The sequence below is a fragment of the Pholis gunnellus genome (assembly GCF_910591455.1).
Source record: "Pholis gunnellus genome assembly, chromosome: 15".
NCBI classification, from domain to species: Eukaryota; Metazoa; Chordata; class Actinopteri; order Perciformes; family Pholidae; genus Pholis; species Pholis gunnellus.
Window position 1 is genome coordinate 4,295,928 of NC_136542.1, and position 14,960 is coordinate 4,310,887.

At 40.8% G+C, this 14,960-nt stretch overlaps 1 protein-coding gene across 1 annotated transcript; it reads right to left on the bottom strand.

Moving 5' to 3' along the window:
• Positions 1-2,875: 2,875 nt before the first annotated feature.
• tc2n (tandem C2 domains, nuclear) lies at positions 2,876-14,417 on the bottom strand. The gene is made up of 12 exons (XM_079174754.1): positions 14,287-14,417; positions 13,272-13,346; positions 12,986-13,180; positions 11,665-11,835; positions 10,972-11,051; positions 9,405-9,474; positions 9,084-9,184; positions 8,296-8,412; positions 7,894-8,085; positions 4,803-4,917; positions 4,498-4,697; positions 2,876-4,314 (listed from the first exon to the last, which is right to left on the bottom strand). The coding sequence occupies exons 2-12, from the start codon at positions 13,336-13,338 to the stop codon at positions 4,204-4,206; spliced, it is 1,419 nt and encodes a 472-aa protein (XP_079030880.1). The 5' UTR covers positions 13,339-13,346; positions 14,287-14,417; the 3' UTR covers positions 2,876-4,203.
• Between the last annotated feature and the right edge of the window lie 543 nt (positions 14,418-14,960).

Here is a 14,960-nt window from a genome sequence, read left to right on the forward strand (position 1 = left end):
CTGGTTAATGTGAGTAATGTGGTCGGTGCACCATTGTTACCGAGACTCCTGCTTCTGCGGCCACATGAGGCCTCTGCTCCGTCTTCCTCTCCTGAAAGAACAGGAATGAGTGGATAGCTGCCTTCAAAATAAACCTCTCCACTGCTCTCACTCTGTAATTAATTCTTTCAGCTTATGTTGTTGGAAAAAAAAAAAGAAAAGAAAGTGACATGTTAGCATACAGCTACCGATTTCCACTTCCAGCAGTCACAAAGCAACATTCACTTTCATTTTTTTCTGTTTATCTGGCAGATGTAAGTACAACATTCACTCTCTTTTAGCTCTGTTTTGGTCTCCGCCAACTCCTGAGGGAAAGATCTGGCTCTTTAGCTGCCAAATGCTCTACTATTATAACTTAACCAGCGAGTTGCTGACTTAGTCTGTCTGTCTTCTAAAGTTTTGCAGTCTACAGTGTTTCTTTGGAAGCTTTTTTTTTAAAGCAGCTGCTTGTTGCGGCTCAAAAAAACACTCTATGAAAGTGACTGTGAAGTAAAACAAAACTGAGCTGAGAGACGCTAAAACACTCTGCCGAGATGAGGGAAACTGCAAATTCAGATGATGTTCTGAGTTTGAGAACAACACCGTTCACATTCATTTATTTCAATGTTATCACAAGAATATTAATTAGACTTTTCTTTAGGTTGAATTCTTTTCGATTGCGCTAGAACGAATATTTCTCTCATTTGAAGCCAACATGTGCATGATTTGAAATGTTGTGACTTTGGCGCCCCCTGGTGGCGGAGTCACACACTTCAACAAAAGGTCTATTGTCCATGTGGAGTCATTTTTTGAGAGATATTTTTACTCTGCAGTTTCTAGCATGCTGAGAGGATGAGGCAGGTAATATTCTACATTTTATCTTGTTGTCAACAAATCCTATGATAACACAAAAACCATCATTGTGTTACAACATCTCTATATACTTTCTGACTTCCCCTGTCTGTGGCACCCGACCTCAAGCCCATTGGTTCCTTGTGAAACCGTAAATAATAAGATAAACGGTTAATCAATATAAAGTTCAATTTTTTTTAAAGAGCAAAATAATTATCTAGGGCACTGTAGTTTGTAGCAAACGTTACTCAAACAGGAGTAAACACTACATTCATTAGGGACTAATAATGAATACACATTTTGTGCTTTAGAGAGTATTTCCATCAGCAGGATGTTGTATGTTGAATTGAAATTGAATTGAATTAAAAGAAACTACAGTTTGAATGTTCATAGTTTTTAATTTATCCTATTTGATGGGGACGATGCAATTTGACATTCCAATACAGATCATGAAACTGATGTGCTCACCATTTCAGCTTTCAGCTTTCCTTCAGGATTCCTTTAAAATCCAGTTGAAGAATCCTGCAGGATTACTTTCCTAAAGGAGTTACAATTTCTTTCCAGGATTTTTTTTAATGTTCCTTCAAGGACATCTGAGTTCTTTTCCAATAGGTTGTCAGCACGTTTTAATAAGTTTAGGGGTTCGTGTGTCGTGTAATGTTACACAACCCTTTATTTTGAATGAAAACCAGAGGAAGTGCCTTCATGTACGAGGAGTGAAGCATGACTCTTACAGCTCTGCTCTCTGCTACAGGACTCCTGTAAACCCTCCATTGTGTCTCCCAGGTGAAGGAACCTGCGGACACAACCATGAGGTTATAAGACAACTGGAATGTGCAGCAGACTCACTGTGGCAACCGGCCAAATGAGAGTCGGGAAAAGAATCTGTTCAGCACAAAGGAGGAACAATAAACCCCAAATCCTGCTTGTGAGACTCGAGCACCTTTCCTGAGTGAAAGTCAAACAAGCTCCTCTGAGTGTAAAGTCAAGTCACAGGATTAAGGTGTGTCTGGAATGCCCTCTGTATAACATTAACCATAAATCAAACATTCATTATGTAACATAAAGATGATGGTGTTTTGGCACGCCAGGATATGAAGGGCTGTGACGCAGGCCAGGTCACATGGGGCGCCCGGTTGTCCTGGTCACACACACACTTTAAACACAAACACCCGCCAGACTCTGTTTTCTTGGTCCACAGACTTATTGTTCACTGGGTGTGTGTTTGCGTGTCCACGTCTACAGCTGGTTACACAGACCACATCGCCAGTCAAGCTCATGCTTTATGAGACTGAAACGGAGACAGGATTCCATCTGGGATGATAAACCACACAGTTTGATTCCCCAAAAAGTTATATTACCATGACGAAAATGTTACTTTATGTTCCAAATGATAATTTGAATAGTTATGTTTACAACCCCAAAATGTTCACACACTCCCTTTAATACTGGCAAGTAAGATTTGTATTTATTCTTAAGTGTTGGCACTGAAACTTTTCAAAGTGCTGCAGCTGAAAGGAAATTGTTTTGATTTCTCTACACCAATGATAAACCTTTCTACAGGTACTCCGGTCGTGATTGCCCACATACAGTAGTGACATCAAATTGCCTTTATAATAAAGGGTGAAATTGAAAAAACAGGATGTTCCAGAGACAGTAGGAGGAGGAGAAGCACCGTGGCAGAGTCTCCTGCTGTTTGTCTTGAGGTTTCTCAACCAGTGGCCTCTTCAATAAAAAGTGACAGAGTGACACTGCGGTTTATGGCTGTTGACCTATTTTAACAGGCGCTGCACTCAGTGTGACGAGTGTAATGTACATGATGAAGGTCACGGCCTGTTTTCCTTTCAAGTGACTGCCCATCATTCACATAAAATCCCAGAATTATTGTGCAAACTTAAAGAGATCCTCGTCTTATTTCGGATTCTGCTGAGACGAAATGTCACCTACAGACTAACACTTAAAGCATTTTATTTTTCATTAATTCTCTCTTTACTTCTTTCTTTCAATAAACACACAAAATAACTTAAACGACATCTACTTTTAATCACTAAACTTTCAACATTAATACATTAAATACATCAAAAATAAAGTGCTTTCATCAGAAGCGTACAGCTACGGTTTGATACTCTGGTATTCTACAGTAACATGACGGGAATTAAAAGATAAATCAAGTGATATTTATATTTCTCTTATTGTCAACGAATGCCATGAAAAGACCAAAACCAACAGTGAATTGATTTTACAAGAAAGTCATATATCACTGATTCCTCAATTCATTGTTATCCAAAAACGATTAAAACACATCACTCGCTAACAGACCAAATGTTTATAAATCCACATAAAAAAGTCCTTGAAAATACACTATTTACTCCTGTTTAAAGTGGCTACAAATGGTAAATGGACTTCATTTATGTAGTGCTCTTTTCACTGTACACAACCTTCTGAGCACTAAACAGCAGACAGACGCAGTTAGCAACTAGCTGGTGAACATAGTGGAGCGTTCAGCAGGTTAGGAGTCAGATTTATCCCTCAGGAGTTGGTCGAGACCTAAAACAAAGCTAAAAAAAAGATTAACTGTTGGACTTATGTTCATGACCGTTTGCCGTATCAACTTAAAAGATGATGATATTGTGTTCACAACTTCTTTCTGCAGTAAACAAGTGGACAAAACATCCAGTTATTGCATGTTTAAGTAATGTTTGCTGTATCACTATAGTGCCCAGCTGTTTTAGGAAATGATAGAATGAAACTGTGGTCATGACTAGTATTTAAAGATTTGCGTCTTCAGTGGAATCAATGTAGCTGAAAAAAAGAACCCAGAAATGGTTATTTTGATCGTTGTTTGGTTCGTTGACAATAAGAAAAGTATAGAATATTGTCAGCCTCATCCTTTACGATGGGTCTTAATTACAGACTGATACAGTGAGTTTGGCTTTGTGGTGACTTTCTCTGCTTGTAAACTTTCTATCCAATTGAAACAGAGTGACAAGGTTTTCCCTAAAAAGGCATGTGAGTTACAAAATGCAGCATTATATACAGCTAAATGCTGTGAAGCTGACTTTGTTAAATTTGTCAAAAACAACCCCCGAAACTTCCAGCGATTAAACTTTGTTCGAAACCCCTATTTACAACCGAGCACCTGAACAGTGGAAATCTGGTGTCCCAGGGGAGCTCAGAGCACATTCAGTAGTTTTTATAGTCCCGTCCGTCGGGGACGACTCAGCTAGTGCACAAGACTGTGTCCATCTGTGGAGAAGCAAGCCGGCACAGCTGGACCTGCAGCACGAGAGCGTCACGCCCGTAGAGCGTAAAGAAGACGCGAGGAGACGAGGTTCAGGCAGCGCTCAGCCGGTGCCACGCAGACACCACTTTCTCTGGGTTAGCCATCGTGTCCTTCCACTGCTCCACCGCTTCTGGGGCGGGGCTGTCGAATCCCAGCTGAACCTGCCAGAAACATTGGGAAAGCGATAAGTCCTCAGCTCGTTGCATTTTCTTCACAACATGTGTGTGTGTATTGAGATGAGGCCTGGAGTGTTCTTTTAAAACGAGAACTTTTCCCACCTTAAAAAAAAAAAAGAGCTCGGGGAATTAACAATTAAAGGAAAACCTGGTGTCAGAACAACTCACCTGTCCGAGACAGTGTTTCCTCCTGACCGAGCTCCGGCTGTAGAGTTTGACTGACAGCGAGCAGGCTTGGTCTAACGAGGCCAAGAGGAAGTGAAAGGTCTCCGCCCACTTACACTGCCCCCCCGAGGCCTTCAGGATGCGAGTCTTCTTCTTCATCCCCACCTGCCCAAACTGGTGCATCTCCACTTTGACAAAAAAGGCTTCAGAGGTGGAAACAACAGCATGTTAATCACAAAGGAATCACTCTTTTTCTTTTAGTTGCAAAGCATTTCACTTCAGAGTTTTTCCAGTCACACCTGTCGTACCTTGGGCGAGCGGTGAGGAGGATATTGGGACGTTTTGGGCGGCGAGGACCTGGAGCTGGATGCGTCCGTTGACTGGTTGAAAACAGGTGGTGAGATGCAACTCAGAGTGGTACACCTGAAAGAAAATTATAATAGTATATTCAGATATGTATAAACTATTTTCATGACACAGAAATCAGTTTTCGTGTCCTCATTTCCTTTAAGTGTTTATTGTGAAAATTACAAAATATTAAATCTTTAATGGATGTCTGTTGGTGAGGGATTTTCCAAACAAGATTTTAAAGGTAAGTAGGCTGTCAATGAATGAAGACGACATGAATGAAGGCGACATATTTGTGACCCCAAGCAACAAGGAAACTGTACGAGGTATGAACATATGTGTCATTTATTACTTGCATTTCCCTTTGGCACATAGCAAGCAGGGCAGTTTTCTAGAAGACTTCTAAGATTCACTGTAAGAGTTTATGTCTTCAAAGCTACAACAGTTTGACCTTTAATTATTGGCGTATAAACGTAAAAAGTGCATCAACCGTCCGGGTTGTGACTTGGAACCAGCAGTTTGAGGCGTTTAATATTTTGACCTTTAAATAGCCCCACCAGGACAATCATTGTAAGGGGAGAAATGTGTTCCTTCAACAAGTCAGAGATATTACATTTGACTTGAAAAGGTTGAGAATTACACTGTACAGTAATTTGCTACGGTACATTCTTAGAAGTTTTCCTTGTGAATTTCACTTTTAAAAACTTTATCGTGACTCATAGGCATAATACAGAGCAGATAAACCGCATTAATCCTTCAAATATTGATTTTAGCCATGCGTCGTAGCATTGGGGATTTTGTTCATGGTCCCCAGAGGAACCCTAATGGTGCTGCAGGAATGAGTCCTAAAACCCAGAAATAAGAAACTTCCGGTTCCCCGTGTCAAAGTCAATGACAATGAATGTGTTTATGGTTTGATGCCTGAAATAAGGTCTGTGGTTAACTTAAGATATATTAACTTTTTGTTAACTTTTCAGTAAATATCCCTCTTGTGAATTTTGAAACTTTTACGCGTCTTAAAGAAAAAGGTGGTTGCTAACAAGTGGCTAAGTGAGACGACAGAGGTCGGGAACATAAACCTCCATCACGCCAAACGCGTCCACCTTCACAGCCTCAATGTGTTTCCACTCATTGGAAACGTTAGTGGCGTTCGTTTGTGAAGATCATCTTGCTGATCAAAATGTGTATCATAAACGTTTGTTTGCCATAGAGCTTGTTTTCTGCAATAATCCAAAATCCAATGGTAAAATCACATTGACTTTTTGTCGACTTTTGTGTTGACCTACAACAATACACCGTCCCTGTAGCACTCTATGACTTTAGTGATCCCTTGACTTTCCTTTCCTTCAGTGAACTCTCAACAAATATTGGATGGGTCGCCATAAAGTTTGGTCTAGAGACACGTTCCCCTCAGCATGAATTGTAATAACTTTTGTCGATCCCCTGACATCTCTTCTAGCGTTAACATCAGGTGAACAAATATCTGAAAAACTAATGGCATTGTCATCAGCCTCAGCTTCACTTTGTTATTAGAGCTAAATGCTGAACCCTAACATGCTACATTGGTGAATATGTTAAACAGTATACCTGCTAAACATCAGCTTGTTAGCCTTGTTATTTAAAGCATGTTAGCATTCTGACGTTAGCATTCAGCTCAAAGCATCACAGTGACTAAGCCCAGCCTCACAGAGCTGCTGTTGTTGTGTGTTTGACTCATCTTGGACCACCAGCTGCTCTGCTTTTTCTCAAAATGCTGCTGATATTTTTCCTGTTCAAGCCTTTGAGGAGTTCAGCTGTCTTGACTCTTAAGAGCTTCGACTGACTAACAGTGATTTGGACAATTTGTGTCTTTTGTGTCCACGAGATGGGTAAAATCACTCACTTAATCAAATCGACCCTCAGAAAGATGATTCACCGTCTGAGTCTGACTAAGTGCAGAAACGGTTCATATTTTACTGTCACTGGCCAGACATGCATCCATTTATCAACAAAACCACTCTCCGCTGTTGAAATGGTTTGAGGTTTGACCTACTTTCCATGTCTTACATTTCCAGAATCCACGCTCTGGTTTCTTCTCTCCAATAGAAGCATGTTTCCCAATTTCCCTTGATAATGAATCCCATTTCTCTATTTCCTGGGATTATGCAACAACATAAAGTCAGCCTCAACGTTCCCCTGTTAGGGCCAAGAGTACGGTACATGCCAGTGGGCTACAATGCATCACGGGGACAGTTTTATGAGGCACACACAGTGCTTTGTCCTGACTGTGCTCGTACAAACGGGTGATAAAAGACAGCAGCCAACATAGGAAACGGTGGAGAATAAATAATAAAAGTCTGAGATATTCCCACACTGCAAGTTTTTCCTCTTGGCCACAACAGCTGGACGGCAGGTAAGACACGCTCAGCTAACACCGCTGACTTTGAGGATCCGCTGACTTTTTCCTCCAGTGCCACCATTAGGGCCGATATTTGGGGACTTTTGAGATATTTTGGGTCAAACATTTGGTATCGACATTCATGTCCCCTTCAGGATGAATTGTAATCACTTTGCTGATTCTCTGACTCTTCATCAAGCAACATCATTAGGTCCAAATTTGTGTTAGTCCAACACTTTCGCGTATGTCCAAACAGAGTGCCGTAGGGATGACATGTTTTGGTGAAAATGTTTACCATTGTCTTTGAGCACTAGCATGCTAATATTTGCTCAAATCTCACCAATATCAAAATAACCAATAAACAATATACTTTTGTTTTTAATTATAGATAATATACGAGGAGTTGAACAAATGGAAATCATATGTGACCTGGAGGATATTTAGCAACTGCTAAACCGTGCTAATGATTAGACTAATGTCCGAAAGAAAAATCTATTCTACGAGTTGCTTCTGGTTTGACATCATAATTCTTTAATTCCTGATCGTCTTTTGTAAATGTTCTCAAACTGTGCTACCAGTGACAGACAATGTAATGGAAACAAAAAACCGGACACCAGCCTTCAGACTAATCATAGACTTTAGTGCTGGAGGCCTGACGTGAAGCGAACACTCACAGAGGATTTGGACGGAGAGTTGAGCTCGAGCCAGTGCTCCGTCTCCTGAGGGCCGAGCTGTCGGAGGGAGAGGACGCACTCGGCCACCGTGCGTTTCTTGGGGTTGTGCGTCTGCAGTCGCAACACCAAAGCACTGCAGCGCAACTGCTGGAGATGCAGCGCAAACACGAAGGTCTCCATGAAGGACACGTCCTAGAAGAGTAGACAGTGAAATGTGATGTTTTTCCCACAACTCAATCAGAAATAATAAATTCATCTGATGCAAACTATTCAACTGCAAAGAATAGTTCAACTTTGCGTACAAAAGTTGTTTTATTAATAATCCTCCAGAATAAAATCTGAGCTACGATTCATTTTGTGATCATAAACGTAAAATATCAGGTTTTAGACAGCGGTCGGTACCTGACAGTGGTCTTTGATCGAGCTCTTGAACTGTATGGGTTTGGGGAGGGTGATGATCCCTTTAAATCCAATCTTTTGCTGTTCCACTCCATCTGGAACAAGGTTGAGGTCTGAACACTGATAACGAAAGACGGAAAATAGCGTTTGAGTCGAGGCAGGTTGAATCTATTTATACGCCACAGTGCTCTTAAGCAAACAGGTTTGGGGCAAATTGCTCTACTTAGCAAAAAAGGACATAAATACAAAAAACAAGAGAATCCAAAACCTCAGATAAATCAATCCTGTATGTGTGAGTACATGTATTGATTTTTAGCGTGTTTTTTAATATTTGTAGAGAATGTTTTAATGCTCAAAGTACTCTTTTCTTTTCTTTTCTACCTTTATTTAGGCATGATATGCTTCATTTATGCTCCAGGAAAGACTAAATTTTTGACATAATGTCACACAAAAAGAATATTTGTGCGACCCCAGTGCTCTACTTGTCCATCCAAATGTCCCAAAGGATAGTTCAAGTGCAGCAAAAAAATAATACAAAAAGATTGATTGTACAATACACACACAGATACACTCATCACAGTGTTTCGGCATCAATGAGGAAAGTTCTGTGTCTTAAAGAAAACAACCTTTTTCTCCCGAGTGTCCGAGCCAAAGTTAATAGAGCGCCGAGAAAAGCTAACAGAGACCTGTGTTCCTGACACACAACGGTTTCATTGAGAAATGCTGCAGCAGAGCACAACGGAGCCGTTTGTGTTCTCGGGCTCTCCGCCTCTCACAGCATGTAACCTTACCTGAACCACGGTGATCCACACCTGCTCCAGAGTCTCCTGGTAGCTCACTCGGACGCACACCTTCCCCAAATCCCGCTCGTCCCCAGAAAGGGTGAAGGAGTCTGTAACATCAGCAGCACAACAGGAACACATTACTGGATGTTATTGGATGTAATGGTGGAGCTATACGAGCTATAAATGTATACGCTTTTGCGCCAAATTAACAACATTACCGTCTTCCCTTTCATGACTGCACAATGCAGAGTGATCTTAATCAGACTTACTAGAAAGCATGAAAAGGGGAAATTGTTTGCAGACAAAACAAATGTGTATTTAAGTTACCAAGGCTGCTTTCAATGGAGCCAATCGTGGAGGGCGTGCTGCTGAGGACGCTGGAGACGGATTCGAAGCGCTGAAGGTTAAAACAAACACACATAAAGATGGTTAGCGTTGCATGACAGAGTCATTATTGTTTCCACTGAATCACAAAACGCTATCATGTTACAAGAGTACAGACACGCTTTTGACTTTGTGACGTTGTAGCTAAATGAGCTAAATGCTAATGATGTTAAGTAGGTGTAATGTTAATTATGTGTATCTTTGGTAACATTGCTGAAAATTGATAGTGTGCAATGAAACCAAAGTGTAGATGAGGCTGATGAAAATGTCACTAGTTAAAGTATTGGTCAAGTTTAAATTGGCGCTGGATGTGAAGTTAGGGAATCACTTAACATTCTCTCAACTGGTTCTTATTGCTTTACCTGCTTTACCTTCCTATTCAGGAAACCCGGGTTTATTTGTTTACCGTTAGATCTTCTGCGAAGGTGCTGTGCCTTTCACACTTTCATTACTAAATGTTTGCTCATAACGCTGCCAAGCTAAACATTTAGGCAAACAGAACTGTAATCATACACCCACTCCATGTTGCTCTGGATAATGAAGTCATCAACCGACATGCAAGGTGAACAGAAAGTGTATCCATGTCGGTTCACAATAAGTAAAGCAGTGACTGTATCGCTTTAACGTTGCTCTTTGCAAAGTACGTGCCCAGAGTGAGACATTATAATGGTTATCACGGTTTTGGGCGAGACGTTAGATTGATTGTTTGTAATACGCCCCAACTTACTCTTTGTTTTCCTTGGCGGATTACTGATTAAATAGCGCTTCGTCCAAGATAATCAATGGATGATTCATATGCAGCAAACAGAGATACATTCAGGGTCAGCTGGAGGAATAAGTGCTGAAGCTGAAATTAATCATCACTTTAAGGTTTCAAATACCTGTAAGATCATTTTCAGAATGACTCACAAGCTGACCTCCGTTCACTTCCTGTAATACATAGAGGCTCTCTTGAGGCCCAAATGAGACATAATCAATAACACACACAAAGAGATTTTGATTTCAGTGAGGCACTAATCCTGGTTTAATAAAGTTATAAATAATAAATTGGAATGTAAAGACATATAATGGATTTATTTCACTTATCTAGTGGTCTCTTTAGAGGACCAGTGTTTAGGATTTCGTGGGATCTACTAGCAGAAATGGAATAAAATATTCATAACTGTATTTTGATTTGAGTGTAATCACCACCACGCTGCACCGCCAGGTTTCTACGGTAGCCCACAACGGACAAACAAGGCTCCCAACAAGATTTGTATGTCATGACAATTTGGGATTTTGAGGTGAACTTTCCCTTTAAAATATAGTTCATCTCCCTTTTTCAACTCTTCAGAAAGGAATGACCTTCTGACTTTGTACCTTAAATCAAAACGCCAGCTTATGAGGCGTGTTTGCCATATGTTCCTCTCTGCTGCTGAGGACAGTGGAAACTGTGAAACTATATTTAGTCTTGGTTGACACAGGGTGAGAAACGCTGACTGAATAAAGATTAGATAGTGAACAGTCTCACCTGCATGTGAATCTGAGGGCTGGACAGATCAAACATGGAGCTGCTCAGTTGCTGCTCGTCGCCCACATTCAGCGTCCTACCTGGAAGCAAAACATCAACCCACAATAAGGTGGTTTGATTCAGTTTGTCTATAGGTATCGGTCATTAAATCACCGATAAATGCAATTTTGTATCCTTACATCTACAACGTTATTCTTTCTGAACAGCAGAACTGCAGGCAAAGTGTAAATCAGGACTAACTGTTGAATAGATGCATATTCTTTATCAATTTAGTCTTTATTGCCTTAAAACATACACAATAAAACAAAAATATAACATAGAAACTGTTTACAACTACTGATTCAGTATGCAGTAATATTTGTTTATTAAAACTTGTATACAATAATTTACATTACTGTCAATAGAATTAAACAGTGTCTATGTCTTTATTCGTAATCTAATCCATTTTCTCCATCTTCTTTCACTCTTAAAGAAGAAGTCCTTCTTCCACCACACATATTTCCTGTAATGCAACACAAATAGGTGTCTACTTTATGTTCAGGAATAGGTATGTAATGATGAATATGCACGTTGATATCCAGACACAAACTTCCGTACAGTAAGCAGAACTGTGAGCTATAAATGTACACAGATTGATTTCTGAAATAATCTAGATTCACGGTGTAAGCGAAGCGCGGATGAGGTTTCTGCTACCTGGACTTTGGGGACCGGAGTCTCTGTTCTTCAGCGTGCCTTTGCGGGTTGATCCGGGGGAGAGGTGCTCGCCCACCTGACCCTGATGGAAGGTGGACTCAGGGCTGTAGCTGAAGTGACTGGAGCCCAGAAGCTCTGCTTTCCTTTCTGCATACGTGCACCGGGCTGAACCTGCAGACAGACAACAGGGCTGGAGGTCAACAAGTTGCCTTTTCACCAGATTATTCTTTTCAGTAAACTAAAGGACTGCAGCCATTCATTTAGAAACAGGACATCCTGGTAGTTGTGTAATCAAACGTCAGGTCATACATCAGTAGACTCTAAGCTAATTTTAATGAAACTTTGACACATGAGGCATTATGGAACCTTGGCTCTTTAGAGTGGGTGGAGTAAAATATGTCACCCTTTGTCTTTGTGTTTCAGGCTGCAGCATGGGGGATACTTGCCCACTGACCTGTTGAACAGGAATTAAATGTTGTAAAAATACCGATACCATATATTGGATGGGGAACTTTCTACACACTTCCTGCTGGCGAGTGGCCTGATGGGGGCGCTGTTGACGTGAAAATATATCGCACAAGCGTAATTTTCCTGAATACGATCTTTGTCTCGTCAAGCAAACAAGACATCTGGAGAAATTCAGGTTGAAAAAATCTTCATGAAATAGACAGAAATTAAGCTGCAGAGGACCAACCGATTGCAAATGAGTCTCAGCTGTTTCAGCTTTGTTCTGGAATTGGAGGACCAAATGTTAGCTAGCTCGGCTCTTCAGTAACTCACAAGAAAAGCTGTCAGCTTTGAATTCTACGAAAGCAGACAGACATGTTTACATTTAAACATTCCATGATTTCTTTTTTCTAAATTACCAGAGAAACAGAAAAGAAACGCAGAACGATAACAGGCATTTGATTGGCCAAATATAAGCCGAGATGTTGTCCGGTTCTCGATGTGAACGTAAACCCAAAGCTGGTCTGACTGACTGCTGCTAAACAGATTTCCACCCTCAGGTCCACACGTCCAGAATCCAGCCAATCCTGTCAGCCATGATGTACCGAATGAAGCGCATGGGAAACCACACTCACAATATAATTTTTTTCATGCTGTGTGTTCAATGTAGTTAGAGACACTGTAATAACTGGATCAAGTTTCCAGCCCAACCTTTAAGTCAACACAAACACCTAAGACAGGTTTCTACATCCTTGCTCATTGCAGTTCATTTGTATATGAGATTAACAGATGTAATCCCTTAAAATTCAAAAGAATCTTGAATGCAAACAAAGGGAGAACAACCAGCTGATGTTATCTTTCAGTGGGTACGTACTCTGTGGCCCAGACTGTAAATTGGGGTAGCGGGAGCCTCTGGGTTGGATGTAGGAGGCCTTGAAGGTCGGCAGGACGAACGGCACCTCTCTGCCGTCCGGAGGCAGCTTGGACAGGAGGTAGTCTTCTGTGACCCCCCTTCTCCCGCCATCCGGCTCCCATCCTGATGCCTTAGGAGGCATCTTCAGCGCGATCACTTGAAAGCAAGCGAAAAATCACACAATCAGAAACAAAAACACTCTGTCAGAGCTGTCTGACATGCAGCTGTGCAGGACGACCATGTTTACCTTGGGTCTCCTGCTCCCTCTCCTTCTTCTTCATGAACTTCTTGCAGCAGTCTTTGAGGCACTCCATGGCTGCAACTGGAAATATTTCAATGATGAAAGAGTAAGTGGAGGTTGGAGTTGACACAGTACACAGTGATACCAGCAGGGTACCAACACTCAAAATACTCAAATGAGTTATGGTGCCCCAAAATTTGGCAAATGTTTCACTTCACAAAGAATTCACTATTTGTTATTTTGTTTAATAACAAATTTGGTCACTAAACCCCCGATATCACCCAAATTTGCCATACAGTTTGATAATTTGTTGTAGAGTGGCACTATCGCCAAATTTAGCACAGTGTACCAAAAATGTGGTTTCAAGATCCCAAAATTTAATCTAGTTTCCACAAAAACAGGTTGCATTGCAGGCCAATAATATAGAATTTGATAAAACCCACAAATGTGGTAAAATGCTCCTACTTCCCTCCCCCTATTTATGAACTTTTATGATCCCAAAGTATTTTGGAGGTCACCAAAACCACCAAAATATGGTACAGCGCCAACCAGAAAATGTTATGCCGCCCCAAAATGTGTTCTAAATATCGATATATTGATATAATCCTCTACATAGTTGTAGTTCTTCATAAAACAGCTATTGAGGACACAAAATGGGTTCATTATATCAAATTATTAGTTGTAACACTGTTTTGAACCCCTTCCATATTGTTATAATCTTAAAAAGTTAGTGATTTGATTAAATAAAATCCTCCCAATCACAGTTTTGTAAATATGTCAGTGCTCTCAGATCCTTTACTTCTCTGTCATTGGAGGATATTTTTGTGTTATACACGTTTTCCGTTTGAGGATTACTTGCGAACTGAGTTTGAATTATTTAATTTCCTCAACCAATAGTCAACAAACTTTGTGTTGCGGACATATGAGGGAATGTGCGTCGCTTTGACTTTACAGAACACATCAAATTGCAGTTAATCAACAATACCTTCACATAACAAAAGCAGTCAAAAAGGGAACTTACCTGTGCGATGTTTCCACTTCACTAGGATACAGTTTGCATATCCGGCGGTGCAGTTCTCTCACGGGCCGACTGGAGAGAAATGCCAGTGAGCTCTGCAGGTTTATGGAGCACTTTAGTAACAGGTCTCTCCCTCTCTCACCCTCCTCCACTCTCTCTCTCTCTCTCCTTCACCCTCCTCCCCTCTCTCTCTCTCCCTCACCCTCCTCCTCCCCTCTCTCTCTTTCTCTATGTCTCTCTCTCTTCCCGGATGGCTACTGCGTGTTTGCGCTTCCTTCCCCGAACAGCCTCGCTTTCTGTTTAGTTTTCTACTCCCGAACAGTATCAACACGGTTTACACCATCCAGGTCCAGTATGTCTTTAGTTACAGACTAGTTGTTATTTTTAATGTAAAATGTCCCCCATTGTCATGATCCTCCAAATTTAGTTTATTCGTTGTTATAAAAAGTATTATTGTGAAAAGTCTTATTGTGCACCCAAATCCCCCAAAATGTCATGTCATGTCCCCAAAGATTGTTGTTTGTTATGGTCCCTAAATCCTCCATATTTGGAATCTATATAACGGATAAGATACATTCCCAAATGTTGGTGCTCCAACATGTAGCCCCAAATCCCCCATATTTGGAATAGCTCCCCAAAAATATTACATTAGAATGTAATATCCAATATAATCCCTG